The following is a 26,302-nucleotide window of genomic DNA, read 5'->3' on the forward strand; positions in this document are numbered from 1 at the left end:
ATTGAGTGAGATGAGTTCTTTGAGGTGCAAACAGAAGTAAATCGCTGTTTTGCCGATTAAAAAATATAGCATGGTTGTAGAATGGATAGTTCTTTCCCGTACTCTCTCCCATCAACCCGCACACTCCTTCGTATTGATTGCTCTGACGTTCCCTCCATTCTGTAATTCCTATGTTTTACACCTACGTTCATCTGCCATTCCTCTATTTCTCTTCATCCCTATGTTTTAAATTCCTGTGAGCCGAACATGGCCTCAATTTTGTAGTCCAGATGGGCGGTCTGGGCAAAAAGCCGTGTCCTCTCACTCGCCCACAGCCTTCCCGCTACCCCGACCCCTATCCTCACCGCAGAATGAAAAGGCCCCGCCACAGCCCTGGATACAATCGCCAGCGCTGAAGACCTACCGGCGACCACAAATCCGACTAGGGGGAAACATCATCAGCGACACATCGTCACCGACAGCATTGCCACAAAAACGGGGATGACAAGGGGGAAACATCAGCGGTGGCATATCATCACTGGCAGTAGTCGACAGTCACTCCACCGCAACAATTGTACTGCCCTTGCCGAAGCTGGCTGGCAAAAGGGGTCATCAGTTGTCGGCCAAGGCGGCGGGCAACACGACTACGACAGGGAAGATAAAGAAGACTACGACCACCCCGACGGTTTCCTCTCAACCCGTCGTGGTGTCTGCGAGTTCTATGCGGCCTCTTGCAGCCATGCCACCACCACCTTCACCTTCGATGGCCAAGGGCGAGGTGGATTCAGCTAATACCACAAGCAGCAGCAACATGCCCGCAAGGTAAAAAAATCCTTTATTTTTTGGGATTTGCGCTTCTCAAAGTTATGCATGGTAAGGGACCTGCTAGAGATGCTTTGAAAGAGGCTTTCAACCGCCAAAACATGGGTGAATAAGGACATGGTGCCATTTTCAAGATCCAGAGGAATGCAATGAGTTTCATTAAAAAAAACTTCATGAATTCAACATAGCTACTCCATCCATCCCATAATTTAAGGCCTTTTATGGAACAGAGGGAGTATGATTTATTTTCACTTGTCCAACTTTTGTTTTCTATTGGCGTAGCCTGGCAAGGGGTTTCGGAACGAAAATCCACCCCCTCCCACAGAACTAGTAAGCTTTGCTTTCAGGTCATTACAACCCGTATGTGCACGTCCAAGCAAAAAAACTGGGGACAGAATTACATGATAAGATCTACAGGCCACCAAGCAAAATGTTTTAACTGTTTATCATGATGCACTTGTACAGCACCGTGCTTGAAGGAGGCTTACAACACAAAGTATTAGTCTTGAGAGACGGAGAACAACATACAACATGTCACGTCAAAGTTTACAGGTCACAGAGATCTCCATCCAAAACTGAGCCGATCTCATTGCAGGTTTCGATATGCTAGCATAGGGCGGAGGGGCGTGCTATGATGGCTATGACTACGAGAAGGTGTCCTCCCTGTCCCCCTCGGCGACCTCACCCTCCTCAATGTTGCTGAACTCCAGGAAGTGCGTCGGCCTGTGGTCCTCATGGTAGAAGTCGCGGGGTGTGCCCAGCTTCATGCTGTACTTCATCAGCGGGTCGTGCTTGACTCCCATGAAGTTGTAGTTCCACGGAGCGTTGTCCGGAACCTGGTGGGAGACAAAGGTGAAGTGAGTATTCCGAACTCGAGTTGGCTCTAAAGAACAATTTGCAAATATTAATCCTGTCAAGATGAGTACACATACCATGTAGAATCCAAGGAAGCGGTCGCTGAGAAGCATCTGGACCTTCTCGTAGTGAGTTGGGAGGTACCCTTGTGGGTTGCTCCCGTTGTCCTTGTTGCCACGGGCCCACTCATAACCACTTGGTGTCAATTTGTATGCAGTCAACGAGCACGATCCTGGGGTGAAGCTGCAGGTCAAAATGATGCACTTCTCACCATCCCACTGCTTGTTGTTCTCCAAAATTTTAGCATGTGATGTCAAATCCTGCAAAGCACAGCAGAACAAACAGTTCAGTATATGAGACTCGCATATCATACCAAGGCACTACGCAATTGAAATGTGCAAGAAACAACAGAATACAGTTCAGCACTACAGAATGTGCCAAAAAACAACACAGAACCAACAATTCAGCACTGAAACTGTCACAGGCAAAAAAACGCTATTATAAAATGTGCAAGAATAATAAAAAGAACCAACAGCAATAAATTTTATGTACAGTGCATTGTGAGTTGGAAAGAATAAATTATGTATAACATGCATTTTAATATTCACATTCAGAATTCAAATGTCAAAAGGGAGACAATTAGCCGCTCATGGAAAGACATAAATCTGCTTGATCAGACATTATAGAATTGTGGACTGAAATTCAGCTACTTAGTTTAGATTTTGGATAAGAATCACAAGGTTAGGTTTGGAGATACAAATGGTAGGAGACAAACCTGAGGTGATAGCTGAGGAGCTTCATTCGGCTGGGTATGCATCCATCCCAACGGCTCCAAGTCAGCAAGGAACTCATGCTCTGGGAGATTCGATGGCAAAGTCACCATCTGGTGAGTTCCATGCTGTGGCGGAATGGATATGCATCTGATCTCCTTGACTTGGGGATTATCCTGTGGACTCAGCCCATACAGGAAACCTGCAACCTGTGTCCGTAGATCTGCTATGCATATGAACTTCTTCAATATATTCTTTGGCATGATGTAAGTATAGCCAGTCTCCTGTACACATAGTACAAGCAGTAAGTAACCATTGGGCAATTGTTATTTGGTGGTTTCATGGGTAAATCAAAGAAAAGGATTTGCAGTACTGACCTTTATATCATCCGAGTTAACATAAATGTGGTTGACACGGAGATACAGGTTTGTAGCAGAGATGGCCCTGACACGCCAATCTGTCTTCGATGCAAATGCTGCTTGCTCATACGGACTGGTCGTCGTGACGATGAGCTCATCTCCATGCACATTAACTGTCCTCGTTGTCTGTGCAGTTACCTGATTTGTCTCTCGGGACTGCAAATTCAAGCAAATCCAAGAATGAGGGAAACTGACACAATTACTATGCATACTAGACACAAAGGCTGGTATAGAAAGTTTTACCTGTTTCTCAATCTCAGCTATCTGTTGCCTCTGCTGTGACGGTGGAGCTATTTCAGCACCAAGTATTATATCACGAATCTCAGATTGCGTAAGTGCAGAAGTATTAACGTTGTTTTTCTTTGCATAATCGGAAAGAATGAGATCCCTGAGCGCACATTCGACCTTCAGCCACTGCTCGTCAGTCAAAGATGGCCAGATATGATGTGGTTCCGTAACAATCGTCTTGTCAGGCTTCAGCAACATCTTAGCCTTCTCATTATTGACATGCAATGCTCTTAATATAAGCACAAGACGAGAGAATGCGGTGTAGGACGAGATACTTTTCAGCCAGTCATCGTATATGTTATAAAGAACCATCTGCGGTTCTGTAGCCTTGAGAATAAGATCACCAAACTTCTCAATCTTCAAGCAAGCTTGGAATGGCAGCTGCAACTCACTACCCTTGATAACAATGTTAGGGAAATCAAGCAGATGGACTTCCAGTGGATCCAACATACCCTTCCTTGTCACAATAATTTGCTTTGGCTGCTCTTCTACAGGAAGAGACCGAACTAATGCAGCAACCTCCTCGGCAGTTTTCCACTTGGCCAGCTGCCCTAGACGCTTTTGTCCTGCCCATACACTTGTGTGGATGACCTGCAGATCATAATACATTTTCATCTAAGTCTTCCAAGTTGTGATGCTGCGCAGTTATGCAACGATTGCAACAAAGCTATAGAGGTATAAAAGCAAAAGAAAAGGAAAAAACCTTCAGAAATAGTTGCCCGGTTCTTGGATTGAAAATAAAGATAGCACCGTTGATGGGTTTGGTGGTCAGGTTACCCTCGAAAGTTTTGTGAATGGTAACTCGGTAGACATTCGTGTCATCCACAAACCATATGATTTGATTGCTGAATATCTCTCCATAGTTCTGTGAAGACAGATACGGCTCAGTGGGTTCAGATGAATACAACTGAAGTCCCTTTCTTATTCTCTCCCTCAGCACATACAGAGCAGGATTTGACTGTCAAAAGAGAAAATAAACAAGCATGTCATTTATTAAGTAAGACTATACTTTTACTACAACACAGATAATGCCATAGAACTAGATTTGTTACAGTTAGCATGGTTATTACCTTCATGATCTTGTTCATTGCTTGCTGGAGGAGGGGCTTTGACCCAGGGAACCAATTGCCAAAAGCAGAGTGCAAATTATAAGCTAGATCAAGTCCAATCATCACTCCTGCAATAAATATTAATCATCGACATTAAGCACAGAGGACTCAGACAAGGCAAGAAATTGAAAGTTGATGAATAATCAAAATCATACCAGTCGGAGAAGGGTAGATGGACATATTATCTGTCGTGTAGTCCATAAATTTTGCTCTTGTATAACGTTCTATGTCATGTGAATCATAGTCTCCCCATCGTAGTTGCACATCAATCCAGTACTTGTTACTCGCTTTCTGATCGAAGACATCCTTTGACTCGGAAACTAAGCTTGGTTTGGACATCTGCCACCTATGTGCAGCAAAAAGGAGGACATCTGCACATGAACTGTTCATCTTGTAACTCTTCCTGGGATGTATTGTCTCCTTCTGTACTGTCTCAATCTCCAGCGCATCCAACTCCTGATCCAGAACTTGGCAAAGATCCATAACAACACTTTCGTGGACCTTCTGCCAAAGATGTGCACGGAAAATCTGAATCAGAGAGATCTTCAGGGTTGGAATTTTACCATGCATGAATATCCCTGTCAGATCTAGCTGAACCTGGAAACCAACATATACGTTTGCACGATTAATGGTTGGCGACCACCAGAGGGTAAATCTTCTGTTGGGGATTTGATTAAGCCCAGAACGCTGTGCATTTGTCAGCTTTTTGTACTTCATTGATTCCTCAAAACCTGAAGCCTTCTCCCAAAACAAACCCTCCCAAGTAGGGAAATATGTTCCTTTAAATAAGGTATGTTCCAGGATACCTTCCACACCACCAAGTGCTTGGATGACATCAGTTCTGTAGTTATTCAGATTCCACAGCTTTCCATCATGTCGCTGATGTGTCCACCAGAATGGGTTCTGTTTCAGCACTTGATACTGCTTAAAGTCTGTCCGCACCCTCCACCCCTTGTCGTAGGCCAAAGTGTGCCGGTCTTTTTGGAATAAAGTGTTGATACGGGGTATGCCTCTATCCCATGAATCTTCCAGATCTTCAAGTGTTAAGCGCCTATTCTGCGATTGTGCTTCCTGCCTCTTCAAAGCATACTCAGCCCAAACACGCTGAGAATCAATAAACTCGCTCTCCCATGGTTGGATGTAGCGATACAAGTTGGGGATAAGCTGGTCCTCTTCATGACTCATACCACTTCGAAAATGTGTCACACCAACATCTGTCTGTTTGCTATACCTAAGATCACTCTGTGGTATCAAAATGTGACCCATTGACAACATACCCAAACCTCCAATTTCCTTGGGCGTATAGAAGATAACTGGTGGAAACCTGCTGGGCATCTTTGAGTTCAGGCCAATCTTTATGCGAGTCTGAATCTTGTTTTCACATTTTACAAGCAGATCCAGTAGTTCCTGTGTATGAACAGTTGCTTCACGGAAATATGTCATGAGGCCAATGAGAGCAGTGTTCCACTTGTTGACTATCTTGGTAAATGTCGTTGATCCTGATGACATAAGGATTTGCCTGACACGGTTCTCAAACACCTTCATGTGTTCATCATCAACCCTCAAAAATGCAATAGCTGTCCTTTCTTTTGTCTGCTCATTCTGCAAGTTCCATACTCCATCTTTTGTGTTGCTGAATGCCTCCTGAGTCATACGTATCTTCGGCAGTATACGGACCTCAAACCCAGACATGCTAAAGAGCAGGTTTGGGTTATCCTTGCTGTATACAGAGACAAAGCCATTCTCCCATTCTAATGTAGTAATGCTCCTTGGCAGGCGATTCTTCATATCCCAAAATACACTTCTTCCCAGATTAACATCATGCTTCATGAGCCTCATTCTTGCATCTCTAGGCCAACATTTCTTGTTGTTGTAACCGACCATGTTCTCATTATTAGGATCAGGATGCTCTGTCAAGTAACGCTGAATCAAATCCCTTGCCTCTTCATGAGTGAACCTGAACATTATATGCACCTTATCGATATATCGAGAATACAGCCTGATGGGATGCCTTGTCTCAACTTTAGTGTCAGTATATGTAAGGAACTCATTTGGCATCTGAGGCGGCCCTGCAATCTCACTGGCTCGTGTTAAACCAAGAAGTAGGAGATCCAGCACCAGCCCATAGTACTGCACAATAAAAGATGCAAACTGAAGACCTCGAATAAGTCCATAAGAATTTGTGTGACTCATATCCTTGTAAGACAGCACAACATTATTCTTTGCAGTGACATAATCAGCAATGTTGTGGTCCAAGACCAACCGTAGAAGCCTGTTCAACAGAGTCAGATCAATTTTTTCAAAGAACTTCTCAAATTTTGTCTGCAGCATCACAACACACTGCCCATCACTAGTGTCCCATATGTCCTGCAAATTATTTATACCTTGGCACCACTTATAAACAAGTAGAGGAGGTGGTTCTGAATCAGCAGGCTTTACCCAATTTGGGAAGAGGTGGCGTTTGTCCCCTTCATACCACAAGTATTGGTCAAGGTATGCATCAGTAATTTTCTCAAGAGGCTCAATTTCATATACCGGGATCAGGTAGCTGTACAGATCCATAAACTCAATACCAACTTCTTTAAAAGCACGCTGAGTAAGAAGATGTCGTTTTATCCTTGACAAAGCTTCATGTGGATTATCATATGCTTGCTCTATTAAACCCAGTTCCTCTCGCTGCAGTTGATTTAATCTTACTGCCACACTGTATGACTCTTTTAGCCTTTCCAGTGCCAATATAAGAAGTTTGGTATCATGCTTGTATGAGAGTGGGGGAAAAGGAATTGGTGAGAACTTCCTTGACTCCAGCCAATGGACCGTGGTTGTATAAATAGCAACTGCTTCTTCAGGCGTCACATATGGCCCATCTTTCAAGTAGTTGTGTTGCCTCTCTTGTTCTGCCTTCAGCCACAAACGAGTCAACCTTCCAAGATTTTTGCGGCAGACAGTCTTGTCAACGGTAGCACCACGCCGGATACGCTCACGGTTGTAGTGAGCGACATTTGTCCACCAATCAGCCTTGGACTTCACATAACGGAGTATCATGTTCTCAATAGGAACTGGCAGGCCAGGGACCTTCCAGGGGATATTTGCCTTCCAGCAGCGCCATGCCTCACTAAGATGCTGCAGTATAGTCCGGGCCTTGTTTTGCTTGATGCCCTCTGGCATAGCATCAAGGACATCATGCATAACTGCAGCTCGAAGTTCCAAATCAAAGTGAGACTCGACACGTTGCTTGGTTACTGTTTTAGCAACTCCTTTTGAATGGCGACCTTCAAACTGCCTGGCCAACAAATTACCTAGCCACCTTTCAAGCAAGGGCACAATACCACGAAGGAAGAATAGCCACACTCTCCACATTGGAGCCCAAAAACCACAGCCAGGTCCTTTTCCAACAGGACCAGTGTTGAAACGGTAGTATATCAAGTGCTTCAGATCTTTGCACATCCTAATTTGCCGCATCAGGCGATACTTGTATCTGTACATACCGGTCAACTGACCAACATGAGAGAATATGTATTGCAGACCATCAGCCAACTGAAAGGCATCAACATTTCCCAAGCGAAATTGGATGTTTGCATCAACAACCAGCTTCGTAAGTCGCAGAATCTCACGACACAAGTGGAAAGCATTTCCAAAACGAGATTTCTTTCTCTCTTTTGTTGTGAGTGTCTTCACAGGCTTCAAATTGAAATTGTAGTCCAAGTGAAGATAGTTCAGATTCTTCCTGTGAATCAACAAGTTAAGCATGTTGTAGCCCTGCTTGCAAACTTGCAACCCAGCTTCTGCCCAATCAAGCTCTGTACTTTGGAAGAACTTCGTTGCTTGCAGTGAACGGAACAGATGTTTCTTCTTCTGTGCTTTTGGAGGCCTGTGATGTAGCTCATTGAGCACATAGCACTTCAGCAGCTTCTGGTAGCTCACCCGGACCTTAACTGGATACGCTGGTGGACTGCAAAACAGACAACATGAGACAAAACTATACCAACGAAGAAAATATGGAAAGAGATTGTTATTTGTTAACTCGTGTAGTACTTACCAGTGCTCTTTGAACCACTCAGATACAAGAGGGATATCCTCAGCACGGCGTGTTCTACCAGATCTCATGTTAAAAGGCCTTGGAGCAAAAAGCAATGAAATGCCGGCAGCTGTTGTGTCAGTGTAAAGTGGAAATCGGTTCAAAAGAGGCTCCACACCCTCAGGGAGACTAAAGTCATCTTCGTCGTCACCTTCACTTGCTTTCTTCTCCCGACGATCAACCTTGCTGGTTGAAGTGATCGGATTTATCAGAGGATCATAATAAAATGCAGGCAGATCTGGATCCTCCGTCTTGATATACATTATCATAGGAGTATGATATATGCAAAGTCTCACTTTCCTTGGCCTGTTATTGTACAGGTGCGGGAACGCAATTCTGTACTCGGTCCGAAGTGGTTGACGGATGATGAGTTTATTGATGTCATTAAATTCATTCCAGTCCTCATCCCCCTTCTCCATATCACGGTACAATGGCTCAAACTTTGGACCTCCTGAAATTGAAAATTTTAACATCAGTGATAAGAAAACATATGATGTACACCAAATATACCAATGTGTTGCCTCTTTTGATAAAGCATAAGAAAATACATTTAGGAAAATACAAGCACTGGTCGCTTATGTTTTCATTATGTTTTCATAATAATTTTCATAAAACATTGGCAGTATTCAGATACCAGGTGGGAAATTGTTTTATTTAATCATCAAATCAAAAGCTATAAGCATTAGGCTAATCAATGTTTTGTGGTAATATTTTTTAACTTGCGACATCAAACTTGCTTACAAAACAAAAGGTAAATCTTGTTACCTGGGATGCACATGTTAAGTGCTTTGGCAGTAAAGAAAGACTCCATGTCAAACAAATAGAAATAATTCCGATCAGTCAAGTCTGACAAAAGTTGACCAGCAAGGCGATAAAGTGTTGCCATTATGGGAAGAGACAGATTCCACTTCCTATAGCTGGGACCATTTATAAAATTGGTCTTCACGAGGGGATTGTGATCATAAAACCAGTTATACACAGCTCCATCTTCCTCTGGATCCAACTCCAGTTGTATAGCCTCCAGTGGTTCAACGTCCAACAAATTATCAGCGTAATCCAGTGGAGGTTCCTCGTCATCAAATGGAGGAAAGCGCATTCTCTTGAAATGCCGCCTATCTCTCTTCTCCCTTCGCATCATGATCCACATAGAGCCCCACTGCAGAAAAACACATGACAAAGAGATATATTGTAAGCATATCTAGACACACATGACATGGCATAAGAGATAAATGGGACAAAAAAGAATAATGTGGCAATAATGGAAGAAGAATCAAGTCTAGATCATTACCTGCGCCAAGTAAATGGGCTCAACTACCCATGGGATCTCGTTTACGAAGGTTATGGCGCCAGTGATATGGTACAAGATCTTAACATCGCGAACCTGAAAACAGGAGTTATTTTAGTCTATGGACATGGAACAGCTAACCTCAGCAACCATAAGATTATCAGTGTTCATATCAAAAAGTCGCAACTAAAGGGCTTACTTGTTCCCAGGGCATCGGCATATTCTCCAGTAGTTTGTAAACAGCATGAGGCACAAATTTGAGTGCTCCAAGATAAACACGTTTGTCATGCCTGTACTTCTTCGAAGACATGTCCCCATGGTCCCTGTTCAAAAAGACAGATGCATAAATTTACTGAAACATATAGGCAGATCCCCAATCTAGACCACATGAAGGTTTACCAATGCTGAGCTACAGCAACTAGCACATCAACAGTTCAACATATCTAGAATCCTGACTCCTGCAACCGACAGTTGAGCCACTAGCAAATTAACATGTTCACCATAACTATGAGGATAGAATACAAAATAATATCGTGAATCATAATTTCAAATCCAGAGCAAGAGGCAGCAAACGCATGCCTGATTCCAGTGACAAATCGTAAGCAGGAAACACAACGAGCACATGATGCAGCGCAGAAAATAACATGGGTAAATCAAAACCTAAACCCTATCGAATCGCAGTTACAACCATAAACCTACACCAAACATCAAACACCATGCTCGCACAACCACTGACTTAGTCGAGACGCGTATCACATCCACGCCACTAGTTCAACGCGACACACAGCTACGGAACGACCTAAGACCACAAGCAACTAAGCATCACAGGCCGCCATGAGCGCCAAAGGCCCCGAAACCTAGCCGCGGGCGGTAGAGGAAAGCCCGAAGGCGCGGATCTGGAGGTTCCATACCTGATGATTTTGCGGACGTGCTCGGGGGGCATGTCCTCCTTCTGCGCCTCGACGAAGCCGAACTTGCGCTTGTCGCCGTAGCGCTTGGAGTTGAGCTGGTGCCACTTGCGGGCTTTTTCGACGAGCTGCGCCTCGAGCTCCGCCGGGGTGAGCGGCTGGCCGGCCTGCGGGGGCGCGGCGGCCGGCGGGGGAGGGGGCGGGGGCAGGCCCGCGCCGGCCGTGCCCGGGGGAGGGGGCGCGGCCGCCATGGGCGGCAGCGGCGGCAGCGGCGGCGGCGGCCCGCCGTTCCACATCGGGCGGCGGTGGCGGCCTCCGCTGCTGCTGCGAGGGTTTTGAGTCTCGAACGAGACGGGTTGGGGTTCGACTTCCAGAGGTGTCGGGATTAGAGTGAATGAAAGGGGAAAAGGAAGGGGAGAGGGGGAAACCGAAGGCGCTGGCGATGCGTCGGATATTTTTATAGGTGGGCTTGGCTGCGGGCTATGGCGGTGTGGCGGGGAGATTCGAGCCGACTTTGGTGCCATTGGGCCGGGCTTTGGTTCTCAAGTCGGCTGTGTGATGGGCTACACTGCGTCTCTTATTCACACTTTTTTCTTCCTCTCATTCCCCTGAAATAAATAAAAAATCTTCTTTTCTCAAAAAAAGAAACTTCTTCTCACGTCGGCTATCCTGAAAAAAAAGGGTCGGCTGTGTGATGGGGGGTCTCTTATCCACTCAGAAAAATATGTTTCGGACCTTTATAAGGTTTTTTCAGTATCACAGAAATATTTTATACGGGAGCAATTCGTTTAGTAGGATACGATGTATTTCATTGGCTTCAAAATATAAGGTGTGGTATTAACTTTTCTTAAGGACAAACTTGTCTTGCTTTGACCATGTCTATAGACAAAAATATCAATGTCTACAATACAAAATCATTATCATTATATTTTTCATGAAATATATTTTCATATTTTATTTATTTGATATTGTAATGTTGATATACTTCTTTTTGAACACTTAAATGTTGATATACTCGTACTTATTTGACTATTCAAAAAACTAATGCTTTTTGAAAAGGAGGGAGTATTTAAAAGTCTAGTTTCCTATTTACAGATTGGCCATCTCGTGCATTGATTTTTTGTTCAACGAAAATTGATAGTTACATATTTTCAAAATTTAAGGATGGTTATAGTTTTGCAATGTTTGGAAAGATAGTTGCACACTTTCTAAACATAGGGTTCCACGCAATTTTGCTGTTCAACCAAAAGCCCCACGGTGTGTAGCTTTTCTTTTTTCCTAAAAGGCCTCAGGCCACATATTAAGTTTCATAAGTCCTTACAAACACATCCTTGCAGAAAAAATAGAAATACATTCAAAATCTCAAGGGGGCTGAAGTCTTCTTCCTCTGACATCCCTCGGTAGCGCGTCATGAGAATAGCTCAATGTCGCCACCGACTAATATTTTTGGTTGAAATGGAAAAATGCATTCCTTTTATTGATGTTCATTAAAGACTAGAGTATATAATTAAGGACTTGAGAAAGCTATACATGCATGCTTTTTTTTCTTTCTTTTTTTTGCGAAGCTATACGTGCATGCTTCATCAAATAGATTTCTTTTATTGATGCTCGATGAAGTACTAGCACCATACTTATGGCCAGACCTTTTGAGCTCCGACTTGTGCATAAGCTACAGCGGAAATAAGTCTTTGAGAAGCCGCGGTAGAAATAAGCCCTCCATAATAAGTCATCTACTTCCTCTGTTCCTAATAAGTGTTGTGGTTTTAGTTCAATTTTGGAACGGACGAAGTTGTTATTTTCAAAAAAAAGATGCATTTAGCTTATTTTCTAATACATCCAATAAAAAATTGTAATACCCCTAGACCATAAATGCTCTGATTAAATGGCACCCCCTGCGATTCAAATTAATTGACACAGCTTCAGTACAACTTTATATTAAAGTTGGGTCAATTAATTTGGATCAGAGGGAGTACTATATTGATTTTCAACTGTGTCTGGAAGCGATAATACAAATTCTTGTTTCTGCACAGCATATATTATGCACTCCACTTGATGCAGCTTTCATTAAGACATTTGTTGTTCACATGGTCCATGCTTTCGCCCGTTACAAAAAAAGCATGTCGAAGGTCACCTTTTTCTTGTGATTTAATTATTTGAAACACACTATCTGCCCCTATCAAACGGGTCATCCTGAAAATGGATTTAGTTCCTGTAGTCAAACCAACAAACATGTAAAGAGCACCAATTACACAACTACATCTATCCTAATTACATACCAAAAATCTTCAAAATTGTTTATGTTATGTTTCTCTGAATTCTTCTTTACCTTTTGTTTTTCAAGAAAAAAAATTCTTCTTTTGTTGTTCTTTTGGTTTCTTTTTGTTGTTCATGTTGGCTTTTCTTTGGAGTTTCTTCATCGCCACCTTCGTCTTTGTATTTGAGTCGCTAAAACTAGAAATTCCCCCCAAAAAAATCTTGTTTGCGTCTTTTTGAGTCAAGAAAATAATATGTTTGGATCTTATGTGTTTTATTGTCGAACTAATGAAAGGGCCAAGAATGTTTCCATTGTCTTCTTTCGTTTGTATAGTTGTCAGGTTGTTTCCAGCTTCAGCCATGACGATACTTGCGTTGTATTACGATTATCCATGTTATGCAAGTTGCAGGAGTGACAGGGCAATAATGACGAATGTGTGATGAAGTGGTTGCGGTGAAGAAAACTTGTATGGTCATGTTTTGTTGGTTTTTGTATAAATGTTTAACTCCACGATTGCTTTGCAAGTGTTTTATGGTAGTCATCTCGTGCATAACAAAAATCTAGTGATTCATGCTTTCTCATGTTGAGTTCCAATTGAACTAGGAGCATTTATAATGAGGTACATTGGATGTTAACATGCATTAAATTGTTGCATAATGTGGTATGACAACATGGTATTCTCCTTTGAAGAATTCAAGTGGCTTGACTTGGCGCATGTTTACGCATGATTGATTGAATTCCCTTTCAGCCTTGAAGGTCTTGTGTATTTAGAGTATTGTATCATGTCCATGTTACCACTTAATGCTTGCTTATTCAGAATACATGATTGTGATAAATATCCTCTCTAGTGTGATGCTTCCCAGTCCATTGCTAGCCTCCACAAGTACTAAGCGGGATACTGCTTGTGTATCTAAAATCTTTATCCAAGTTTATGCCATCAAGAGTCCACTATACCAAACTAACATGGTATTTCATTGTCATTCCAGGTAAATTTTCATGTGCTAGTCTTATGCTTTAAACGTCGTCTATTGTGTGTTAATGCCCACAGCTCATGCGATGCAGTAAAGAGCATTGTTATCTTCCATGCTAAAAAATGTTTGTCGTTCTTTTTCTCCCAATAAGCATGGATAATGTGCTCATTTAAATTTGCAAGAGAGTTGTGTTGGGGAACATAGTAATTCAAAAAATTTCCTACGATCACGCAAGATCTATCTAGGAGATGCATAACAACGAGACGCGAGAGTGTGTCCACGTACCCTCATAGACCGAAAAGCGAAAGTGCTTAGTAACGCGGTTGATGTAGTCGAACGTCTTCACAATCCAACCGATCCAAGTACCGAATGTACGGCACCTCCGTGTTCAGCACACATTCAGCATGATGACGTCCCTCGAGCTCTTGATCCAGTAGAGGGTCGAGGGAGAGTTCCGTCAGCACGACGATGTGGCGACGATGATGATGAAGTTACTTGCGCAGGGCTTCGCCTAAGCACTACGGCGATATGACCGAGGTGTTAAACTGTGGAGGGGGGCACCGCACACGACTAAGAGATTGTCTGTTGTTCTTTGGGAACAAACCTACACTTCCAACTTGCTAGTTCTGAGAAGGAACCACCTACTCATGTGTTGAGGCCAAGATATTACATTCCTACCATATGAATCTTGATCTATAGCCTTCCCCAAGTTGCTTTCCACTCAAATCTTCTTTCCACCAAATCCAAATCTTGTGAGAGAGAGTTGAGTGTTGGGGAGACTATCATTTGAAGCACAAGAGCAAGGAGTTCATCATCAACACACCATTTGTTACTTCTTGGAGAGTGATGTCTCCTAGATTGGCTAGGTGTCACTTGGGAGCCTCCGACAAGATTGTGGAGTTGAACCAAGGAGTTTGTAAGGGCAAGGAGATCGCCTACTTCGTGAAGATCTACCGCTAGTGAGGCAAGTCCTTCGTGGGCGACGGCCATGGTGGGATAGACAAGGTTGCTTCTTCGTGGACCCTTCATGGGTGGAGCCCTCCGTGGACTCGCGCAACCGTTACCCTTCGTGGGTTGAAGTCTCCATCAACGTGGATGTACGATAGCACCACCTATCGGAACCACGGCTCAAAAATCATCGTGTCTCCAAATTGTGTTTGAATTCTCCAAACCCTTCCCTTAACATTCTTGCAAGTTGCATCCTTTACTTTCTACTGCTCACATACTCTTTGCATGCTTGCTTGAATTGTGTTAAGATTGCTTGACTTGTGCTAAGATAGCTAAAATCTGCCAAAGACTAAAATTGGGAAAAGGATAAGTTTTTATTTGGTCAAGTAGTCTAATCACCCCCCCCTCTAGACATACTTTTGATCCTACAAGTGGTATCAGAGCTTTGGTCTCCATTTGCTTTGATTTCCATAGCTTTTGGTGGTCATAGCCTTGGTTTCACAACCTAGGAGAGTATGGCGTCTAGCGAGGGAAATTATCACCATAGAGGTCCTTACTTTGATGGTACTAATTTTGCTAGTTGGAAGCATAAGATGAAAATGCATATTCTTGGATATAACCCCGCCGTTTGGGCTATTGTGTGTATTGGCTTGCAAGATGAATTCTTTGATGGGAGAGAACTAAACCATGAAGCTAGTGTGGAAGAGTTGAAGATGCCGCAATACAACGCTCAAGCTTGTGATATCCTCTTCAACGGATTGTGCCCCGAAGAATTCAACAAAATCAGTCGTCTTGAGAATGCAAAGGAAATTTGGGATACTTTGATTGATATGCATGAAGGTACCGACTCCGTCAAGGAATCCAAGTTGGATGTGCTCCAAAGTCAACTTGACAAGTTCAAAATGAAGGATGGTGAAGGTGTCGCTGAAATGTACTCTAGGCTTGCTCTTATCACAAATGAGATTGCGGGCTTAGGAAGTGAAGAGATGACCGACAAATTCATCATCAAGAAGATCCTAAGAGCTTTGGACGGAAAATATGATATCGTGTGCACATTGATCCAAATGATGCCAAATTACAAAGATCTCAAGCCAACGGAAGTCATTGGAAGAATTGTTGCTCATGAGATGTCACTCAAGGATAAGAAGGAACTTCACAACAAGTCAAGTGGTGCTTACAAAGCCTCGTGTGAAGCCCCCACATCATCAAGTGAGAAACAAACCTTCAATGAAGAATTGAGCTTAATGGTGAAGAACTTCAACAAGTTCTACGAGAGTAGAAGCAAAGAAAGAAGCTCCAAGTCAAGGTCCTACAATGACAAAAGATATTCTAGTCGAGAGCGAAATTGCTACAATTGTGGGAGACCCGGACACTATTCCAATGAGTGTATGGCACCCCACAAAAGAAGAGAAGAATCACCCAAGAGGAGAAGTAGAAGAGAAGAATCACCACCAAGAGAGAGGAGGAGTAGATATGATCGTTATGAATGAAGAACATCCCGGAGAAGCAAGGATTCGAAAAGGAAGGACAAGTAATCAAGGAGCTACACAAAATGAAGGCATCAAGCTCATGTTGGTGAATGGGTATCCGGCTCCGACTCCGACAATCACTCCGAGAGAAGCTATCACTCCGACTCCGAATATACTCAAGATGAAGGTGTTGCCGGTCTAGCACTTGTGTCAACGAACTCCTACGACATATTTGACTCACCCAATGAAGGAATTGGAAGATGCTTCATGGCTAAAGGCCCAAAGGTAACACACCCCGAGTATGTTGATTTCAGTAGTGATGAAGATGACTTGCTAGGTGATGATGATTTGCTTGTTGACAACTCTAGTGATGAATACTATGATGAAACGTCAATTAATCGTGCTAATCAAGATAAAACGAATGACAATGATAAGGAGAAGATTGAGCTTTTAACTAAAGAACTAAACACTCTTAAGTTAGCTCATGAAACTATCTTAGAAGATCATCGAGAACTTTTAAGGACTCATGAGAAGTTACACTTTGAAAAGCTCAACCTTGAGCAAGAGCATGAGTTCTTAAAGGCAATCAATGATGATCTCCGTAAGAAAAGTTCTTCTTACATTGCCAAGCGTTTACTCTTATCTACTTACATGCCTCAAGTCAAGTCCATTAACAAGAACAAGAAGGATTCTTCCTCTAGTAGTAACAATAATCATGCTAAATCAAATGTTGTTGCTTCTAGTAGTTCTCTTGATTCCACTAATGATTCTCTTAGCCAAGTTACATTTGAGCAAGAAAATAGCTTATTGAAGGGAATTATAGAGAAAGGTGTCTACAAGAGCCTTGCCGGGAGTAAGAAATTTGAGGAAATTGTACGCAAGCAAGGAAGGCACCGGAAGAACCAAGGTGTTGGTTTTGAACGAAAGTTCAATGCCAATGGAGTTGAGTGGGAAGAAGATCGATACCCCAAGACGAAGTTTGTTCCTCAACAAGAGAAGTATGATCCTACTTCCTTCAAGGGGACACAAGCTCAAGATGATCTTCCACCACAAGACCACAAGCAAAAAGGCAAGGACAAGCTTCAAGAGGAGATTGATGCATTTGAAGAAGCTCCTAAGGCCTTGGTCAAGTGGGTTCCCAAGACTACATCAAGTTCTACTTCATTGAGTACAACTACAACTCCAAGGATTCCCATCAAGATGATGTGGACCTCGAAGAAGAAGAACTAGAGAGTTCTTGAGGGTGACTCCGCCAACATATTTCACTCATATCTTTTTGGCAACTACAAGTGCAATCAACTTCCACATCTTGCACTAGTTCAAGGAGTCACAAACCCTCTTGTTGGTAAGACAAGGGACAAGGTGACCTAATGCTTTCATAGACATCATCTTGTGTGTGTGCATCACTCTATGTCTATGGATATCCTTGTTTGTTCCTTGTGGGACTAACCCATGTAGGTATTGAAAGTGCAACTCACTCCAAGGGATTGCTCCAAATGATCTACATCAACATTGAGCATCCACATCTTCAACACCTACATGATGTCATCATCGACAAAACCCAAGGTTAGTTTATCCCTCTAAAGGGGGATCTCACATCTAGGGGGAGCTTAACTCTAAGAATTGAGTCAAAGCAACTCTAATGGTGTGAACACATCAATGCATTATGTAAAAGTGGTAACCCCACTTGAGCTTAAACGATGAGTATGACCTATGATCAAATGTTCTCATTTGACTCCTAAGTCAATATACTCATATATAGATGACCTAGTCATGGCCAATTGTTTGATAGATGCTAGAATTGGTTGTGCATGCTTTGCCACATATTTCATTTGCCATTTTATTGTGTGAGCATGTTGGCTGCATATTTTACTCATTCGAGGACATCCACTTGTTGTTTTGTTTGATTGGTTTATTTTTCTTTTGCCAAGTGGATGAACAAGAATGCCTAAGAACCTTCTCTAGCTATCTATGCTTTTCTCGTATCAAACTCTATTCATGCTACATCACAAAATTTGATCAAGTCAGATTCGAACCACTCTTTGTGAGGAGCACTCGGAGTCCCCGATTCGTCATAGACTTAAACTTCCAAAACTTCTTTGTGCGTTTCGGTCTGACTGATTCCTCCATTTCGGTCATACCGAGATCACTAAGTCGATCTAGGTTTTCAATCTCGGTGCAACCGATTTGAACTTTCCGGTCACACCGAGTTGCTGTAACTGTATACAGTTATGCATCTCGGTGCCACCAAGTTGTTCCACTCGGTCACACCGACAGGGTCGGGCTATATATACTCACGGGCAAAATTTTGGAAACTTTCTCCAAACCCCTTCGCCCGCGCATAGCTCGCTCTGCCTCCAGGGTCTCCGGATTGTCCTCCTCGTCGCCAGCCGCCTCCAGTCGCTGGTCTCCGCCGCCGTCAACAGAATTCACCCCCGTCGTTGCCACTGTAGCGAGTTCATCGCCAAGCTAGGGTATGGACTCGATCACAGTGCTATCCCCATCCGATTCCTAGCACATTGTGTTCATTATGATTCTTGCCACATTTGAAACAATTCTATCCAGTCAAAACAATCCTTGGATTAGAAGTGAATCGAAAATTTAGGGTTAGGTTTCCGCTGAAACCATCTCGGACCCACCGGGTTGCAGAACTCGGTTCCACCGATTTGGCTAATGCCATTGCACAAGTGATTCTCGGTCTGACCGAGAATTGCAAATCGGTGCGACCGAGTTCAGGACTTTGTGAAACCCTAGCAGTCTCGGTGCCACCGAACCGTGACTCGGTCTGACCGAGTTCACTAGTTTAGGTTCCAAAAGCTGTTTCGGTATCACCGAGTTTGCAAATTGGTTGATCTGAAATGCTTTCTGTGGAAAATGAAAACTAAGTTTTTGGTTCATTCTTTTGCAAAAACCTCTGTATTTTGTGATGCTCATCCACTCTATCTCATCTACATATATTCACAGGGACAGCAGTCAGTGTTTGCAACATGTCTGATCAAAGTGACAGCCAGAACAGGGAAGAGGAGCAGATTTAGATGAGTGAGGGCACTAGTCCCTCTAGTACCTCAGATGAGGGCAGCAAGAGCACCCCAAGCAATTTGCCTAAAGCTGCCACCAGGGACAGAAAGAAGAAAACCTCTAAATCTGAGGATGAAGATTATGTGGCAGTAGAGGATGAGGCCACTTCCAAGAAAAAGGTGCTCAAAAAGGAGTATGATACAGCTGCTGCCATTAAGCCTGGTATGAAGACCAAAGTACCTGCAAAGAGAACTCCCATGTCTAAAGTCAGAGCCTCTACTCAAGTACCTTTGGAATCCCAACCCAAAGAGGCTGCTGCAGAAGGGAAGAAAAGGAAGGAAAGGGTCAAGAAGACCATGGCCAGAGTTATTGGAAAGCCTTCCATGATGGAAGAGGAAGAGGAAGAAGAGGTTGCTGCACCAGCACCCAAGGCTCAGAAGCTTATGGGTGATGCTATAAGGTCAGGGGTTGCATCATCAAAGCCCAAAGAAGCACCCAAAGCTGCCTCCAAGCCCAAGATTGCACCAAAGAGGAGTACTAGAAACATACATGCTGCTGAGAAGAACAAGGCCCCAGTGCCTGAAACTGCTGCTGAAGAAGAAGACAATGAAGAGCATGTTTTGAGAAAGCTGAAGCCAAAGATTCCAGACCACAATGATGCTCATCCTGTGGCTGAGAACATGAAGCTGAGGAAGGATGCAGGAGTCAGACAGTGGAGGTTGTCTGATCCTTATGCTATTAGGAGAAGGATTGCTGTTGACTACAGGTTCCATACTAAGGAACAACGGGATTTCTATGAGACAGTGTTGTTGGACAAGAAGCCCATAGTTTGTGACATGAGGTGGGTCGACTGGACCTACATGAAGGAAAATGAGAAACACTATCCTGGAGTGTATGACAGTTTCAGTGCTTGTGGAGTTGCAGACTTCGTTGGGCAGAAGCTCACAAAGTGGAATGATGAGCTCATTATGCAATTCTACTCCACAGCACACTTCTACCCAGATGGCAGGATAGTGTGGATGTCTGAAGGTACAAGGTACCAATCAACTATTGAGGAATGGGAAAATCTGATCAATGCACCTAAGAAGAAGGAAGATGACTTGGATGTCTATGACAAGAAGAAGATGGATCACAATTCCATGGCTCATATGTACAAGGAGATCCCAGATGTTGCAGTTGAGACACATAAGTTTGGATCTGTACATTATCTTCTGTCAGGACTCCCAACTATCAATTGGATCCTCAGGCATACTCTATTACCCAAGTCAGGTGACCACAACATGATAAGAGGCCATGCTATAAACTTGCTACACTTGTTTGATGTGCCACATAAATTCAAGGTCACGAGCCTCATTGTTGAGACTATCAAGAGGACAGTAGCTGACCAGAAGAGAAGTTGTGGGTATGCCCCACAGATTCAGGAGCTGATTAACTCCAAGATGGGCACAAGCACATACTTGCTGGACAAGGAACATTTTGCTATCTATCCAGACTTTGAGGATAACCAAGTGGTTATGGATGAAGATGAACCATCTTCTGTGCATGCTCAAGCCAAGAAGGAGAAGGCAAGGACAGAGAAGGCTACCAAGATGCCAACAATGGAAGAGGCATCTTAGTACTTCTGAAGAGCAAACAGGGTCAACTAGGCTACTTGATTGCATCCACTCTGAGGATTGAGAAAGGGCTGGCCACCTTGACTCAAAACCAGGAGAGCCTGGAGAGGATCATGGAGCAGAAGTTCTACAACTTGGATGTGAAGGTAACTGAGATCCAGTCTGTTGTTGAGCAGCTTCAGGATGACATGGATGAGAGGAAGGGCAAGACAACCACAGATGCATTTGCCAGAGTGCCTAGAGCTCAGAGATCAGCTGTAGTGCCAGTGATAGACACTAGAGCCATTTCATCTGCACCAGCTACAGCTCCTACAGCTCCAGTGCAACCAGCTTCAGCACCCACACCTCCAGCTCCATCTACATCAACTGATGCTTTCGTCCTTGGCGTCTTATCTACACCACCACCTGAAGATCAAGCCTGAGAGTCGATTTAGTACTATGCATTTTCTGTGAACTTTTTGGTAACTTGTTGCCAAAGGGGGAGAAAAATGTATAGATCATAGGCTTCGAGAGAGAGTGTTGCTTTTTGTTCTCTCTTGCTTTGGTGGTTGAACTTTATTTGCTTGTTTGAGATACTCTATGTCTGTGTGTTACTTGATGATCATGTGTTTTATCATATGCTACATTTATGCTCGTTGGATGACATTATCTCATTTATCTCTATATGATCATTCACTTTTCTTGGTGATGAGTGCACGTATTCATTTATTGTCATTTTGAGTACTCCACCAAGATGTATGTGACATGGAAGAGTTACCCATGAGCCTAACTCCTTGTGCATTTGCAGTCCAAAGCAAATCTTAAACTATGCACAAATTTAGGGGGAGCTCTTGCTTATCACATACTTCTCAAAGCGACTATGTTTTTCACTCTTATTATCATTTGTCGAAGCTTTGATCTATATGTTTCATCAATTACCAAAAAGGGGGAGATTGAAAGTGCAACTATCCCTAGGTGGTTTTGGTAGTTCCTAACAACATATAGCTCATTGGGCTAACATTATTCCAAGATGAATACTTTAGGAAAAGCTCAATGAATGGCATGGCATGGATGAGAAAAGTGGATCCCTCAAAATGCTAAGGAGAAAAGGATTGGCTCAAGCTCAAAAGCTCAAGACTCTACATTTTATATTTTAGTGATCCAAGATCACATTGAGTCTATAGGAAAAGCCAATACTATCAAGGAGGGATGAGGTGTTGCTTAATGAGTTTCTTGCTCCATAGTGCTTAGTGATATGCTCCAAAACCCTTAACTACTTTCTCATATCCACATATGACCTAACCCAAAAGTCAAACTCGTCCCTACTGATTCTTTCTACCCGGCGCCACCGAGTTCAGATGTCATAGCCACTGCCACAAACCCTAGGTAAACCAGTCTCACCGATAGGGATCTAAGTCTCACCTAAATGGGGTTGTAATCTCTCTGTTTCCCTTCGTAACATTTTGGTACCACTGAGATGAGCGATCGGTCCCACCGAGATTGCAATGTAAACTCCCTGTTTCCTTTTCATAACATTTCAGTCCCACCGAAATGAGTGAACCGGTCCCACCGAGTTTACCTGACCAACTCTCTGGTTAGCTTATTACCAAAATCGGTCTCACCGAGTTTGTGTAATCGGTCTCACCGAGATTATGTTATGCCCTAACCCTAAACATATCGGTCCTACCGAGTTGCATGTTGGTCCCACCGAAAATCCTAACGGTCACTAGATTTGCTGAATCGGTCCGACTGAGTTTCCCAATTCGGTCCCACCGAGTTTGGCAAGTTGTGAGTAATGGTTAGATTTTGTGTGGAGGCTATATATACCCCTCCACCTCCTCTTCATTCATGGAGAGAGCCATCAGAACAAACCTACACTTCCAACTTGCTAGTTCTGAGAAGGAACCACCTACTCATGTGTTGAGGCCAAGATATTCCATTCCTACCATATGAATCTTGATCTCTAGCCTTCCCCAAGTTGCTTTCCACTCAAATCTTCTTTCCACCAAATCCAAATCCTGTGAGAGAGAGTTGAGTGTTGGGGAGACTATCATTTGAAGCACAAGAGCAAGGAGTTCATCATCAACACACCATTTGTTACTTCTTGGAGAGTGGTGTCTCCTAGATTGGCTAGGTGTCACTTGGGAGCCTCCGACAAGATTGTGGAGTTGAACCAAGGAGTTTGTAAGGGCAAGGAGATCGCCTACTTCATGAAGATCTACCGCTAGTGAGGCAAGTCCTTCGTGGGCGACGGCCATGGTGGGATAGACAAGGTTGCTTCTTCGTGGACCCTTCGTGGGTGGAGCCCTCCGTGGACTCGCGCAACCATTACCCTTCGTGGGTTGAAGTCTCCATCAACGTGGATGTACGATGGCGCCACCTATCGGAACCATAGCTCAAAAATCACCGTGTCTCCAAATTGCGTTTGAATTCTCCAAACCCTTCCATTTACATTCTTGCAAGTTGCATCCTTTACTTTCCGCTGCTCATATACTCTTTGCATGCTTGCTTGAATTGTGCTAAGATAGCTAAAATCTGCCAAAGACTAAAATTGGGAAAAGAATAAGTTTTTATTTGGTCAAGTAGTCTAATCACCCCCCCCCCTCTAGACATACTTTCGATCCTACAACGCTTCACACATAGATCCCGCCATGACGCTCTGTTTGGAACTGCACCAACTGACAGATCCACCATTCAATATAAATATGTATCCGTCTTGTGACTTAGAGTCATTCGGATCAGTATCAAAGCTTGCATCGACGTAACCATTTAAGACGAGCTCTTTGTCACCTCCATAAACGAGAAACATATCCTAAGTCCTTTTCAGGTATTTTAGGATGTTCTTGACCGATGTCCAGTGATCCACTCCTGGATTGCTTTGGTACCTCCCTGCTAAACTAATAGCAAGGCACACATCAGGTCAGGTACACAACATTGCATACGTGATAGAACCTATGGCTGAGGCATAGGGAACGACTTCCATTTTCTCTCTATCTTCTGCAGTGGTCGAGCATTGAGTTTGACTCAACTTCACACCTTGTAACACAGACAAGAACCCTTTCTTTGACTGATCCATTTCAAACTTCTTCAAAACTTTATCAAGGTATGTGCTTTGTGAAAGTCCAATTAAGTGTCTTGATCTATCTCTATAGATCTTTTTTTGAAATGTATCTCTATAGATGTTGATGCCCAATATATAAGCAGCTTCACTAAGGTCTTTCATTGAAAAATTCTTATTCAAGTATCCTTTTATGCTATCCAGAAATTCTGTATTATTTCCAATCAACAATATGTCAATATGTCATCCACATATAATATTAGAAATGCTACAGAGCTCCCACTCACTTTCTTGTAAATACAGACTTCTCCAAAAGTGTGTATAAAACCATATGCTTTGATCACACTATCAAAGCGCATATTCCAACTCCGAGAGGCTTGCACCAGTCCATAAATGGATCGCTGGAGCTTACACACTTTGTTAGCACCTTTAGGATCGACAAAACCTTCTGGTTGCATCATATACAACTCTCCTTTAAGATATCCATTAAGGAATGCAGTTTTGACATCCATTTGCCAAATTTCATAATCATAAAATGTGGCAATTGCTAACATGATTCAGAGAGACTTAAGCATCGCGACGGGTGAGAAGGTCTCATCATAGTCAAATCTTTGAACTTGTCGAAAACCTTTCGCAACAAGTCGAGCTTTGTAGACAGTAACATTACCGTCAGCGCCAGTCTTCTTCTTGAAGACCCGTTTATTCTCTATGGTTTGCCGATCATCGGACAAGTCAACCAAAGTCCATACTTTGTTCTCATACATGGATCCCATCTCAGATTTCATGGCCTCAAGCCATTTCGTGGAATCTGGGCTCATCATCACTTCCTCATAGTTTGTAGGTTCCTCATGGTGAAGTAACATGACCTCCAGAACAGGATTGTTGTACCACTCTGGTGCGGATCGTACTCTGGTTGGCCTACGAAGTTCGGTAGTAACTTGATCTGAAGTTTCATGATCATCATCATTAGCTTCCTCACTGATTGGTGTAGGAATCATTGGAACTGATTTCTGTGATGAACTACTTTCCAATTTGGGAGAAGGTACAGTTACCTCATCAAGTTCTACTTTCCTCCCACTCACTTCTTTCGAGATAAACTCTTTCTCTAGAAAGGATCCATCCTTAGCAACGAATATCTTGCCTTTGGATCCGTGATAGAAGGTGTACCCAACAGTCTCCTTTGGGTATCCTATGAAGACAAATTTCTCCGATTTGGGTTCGAGCTTATCAGGTTGAAGCTTTTTCACATAAGCACAACCCCAAACTTTAAGAAACGATAGCTTAGGTTTCTTGCCAAACCACAGTTCATATGGTGTCGTTTCAACGAATTTAGATGGTGCCCTATTTAACGTGAATGCAACCGTCTCTAAAGCATAACCCCAAAAGGATAGCGGTAAATCAATAAGAGACATCATAGATCATACCATATCTAATAAGGTACGGTTACGACGTTCGGACACACCATTACGCTGTGGTGTTCCAGGTGGCGTGAGTTGCGAAACTATTCCATATTGTTTCAAATGAAGACCAAACTCATAACTCAAATATTCACCTCCACGATCAGATCGTAGAAACTTAATTTTCTTGTACGACGATTTTCCACTTCACTCTGAAATTCTTTAAACTTTTCAAATGTTTCAGACTTATGTTTCATTAAGTAGATATACCCATATCTGCTCAAATCATCTGTGAAGGTGAGAAAATAATGATACCCGCTGCGAGCTTCAACACTCATCGGACCACATACATCAGTATGTATTATTTCCAATAAGTCAGTTGCTCGCTCCATTGTTCCGAAAAACGGAATTTTAGTCATCTTGCCCATGAGGCATGGTTCGCAAGCATCAAGTGATTCCAAAATCCCATCGGCATGGAGTTTCTTCATGCGCTTTACACCAATATGACCTAAATGGCAGTGCCACAAATAAGTTGCACTATCATTATTAACCTTGCATCTTTTGGCTTCAATATTATGAATATGTGTATCACTACAATCGAGATTCAACAAGAATAGACCACTCATCAAGGGTGCATGACCATAAAAGATATTACTCATATAAATAGAACAACCATTATTCTCTGATTTAAATGAATAACCGTCTCGCACTAAACAAGATCCAGATATAATGTGCATGCTCAATGCTAGCGCCAAATAACAATTATTTAGGTCTAAAACTAATCCTGACGGTAGATGTAGAGGTAGCGTGCCGACGGCGATCACATCAACTTTGGAACCATTTCCCACGCGCATCGTCACCTCATCCTTAGCCAATCTTCCTTTAATCCGTAGCCTCTATTTCGAGTTGCAAATATGAGCAACTGAACCAGTATCAAATGCCCAGGCGCTACTACGAGCATTAGTAAGGCACACATCAATAACATGTATATCAAATATACCTTTCACTTTGCCATCCTTCTTATCCGCCAAATACTTGGGGCAGTTCTGCTTCCAGTGACCAGTCCCTTTGCAGTAGAAGCA

The 26,302-nt window shown here is 43.0% G+C and overlaps 1 protein-coding gene across 1 annotated transcript; it reads right to left on the reverse strand.

Annotated features, from left to right (window-relative positions):
* Nucleotides 1-1,213: 1,213 nt before the first annotated feature.
* Nucleotides 1,214-10,898, reverse strand: LOC123157464 (pre-mRNA-processing-splicing factor 8A). Its single transcript, XM_044575751.1, has 13 exons — nucleotides 10,517-10,898; nucleotides 9,805-9,928; nucleotides 9,609-9,701; nucleotides 9,086-9,476; nucleotides 8,282-8,771; nucleotides 4,398-8,194; nucleotides 4,204-4,310; nucleotides 3,837-4,091; nucleotides 3,089-3,724; nucleotides 2,804-3,001; nucleotides 2,432-2,710; nucleotides 1,734-1,976; nucleotides 1,214-1,637 (listed from the first exon to the last, which is right to left on the reverse strand). Exons 1-13 carry the CDS (start codon nucleotides 10,807-10,809, stop codon nucleotides 1,446-1,448), a joined length of 7,098 nt encoding a protein of 2,365 aa, XP_044431686.1. The 5' UTR covers nucleotides 10,810-10,898; the 3' UTR covers nucleotides 1,214-1,445.
* Nucleotides 10,899-26,302: the final 15,404 nt, after the last annotated feature.

Source organism: Triticum aestivum, chromosome 7B (genome assembly GCF_018294505.1).
Source record: "Triticum aestivum cultivar Chinese Spring chromosome 7B, IWGSC CS RefSeq v2.1, whole genome shotgun sequence".
In the NCBI taxonomy this organism is placed as follows: domain Eukaryota; kingdom Viridiplantae; phylum Streptophyta; class Magnoliopsida; order Poales; family Poaceae; genus Triticum; species Triticum aestivum.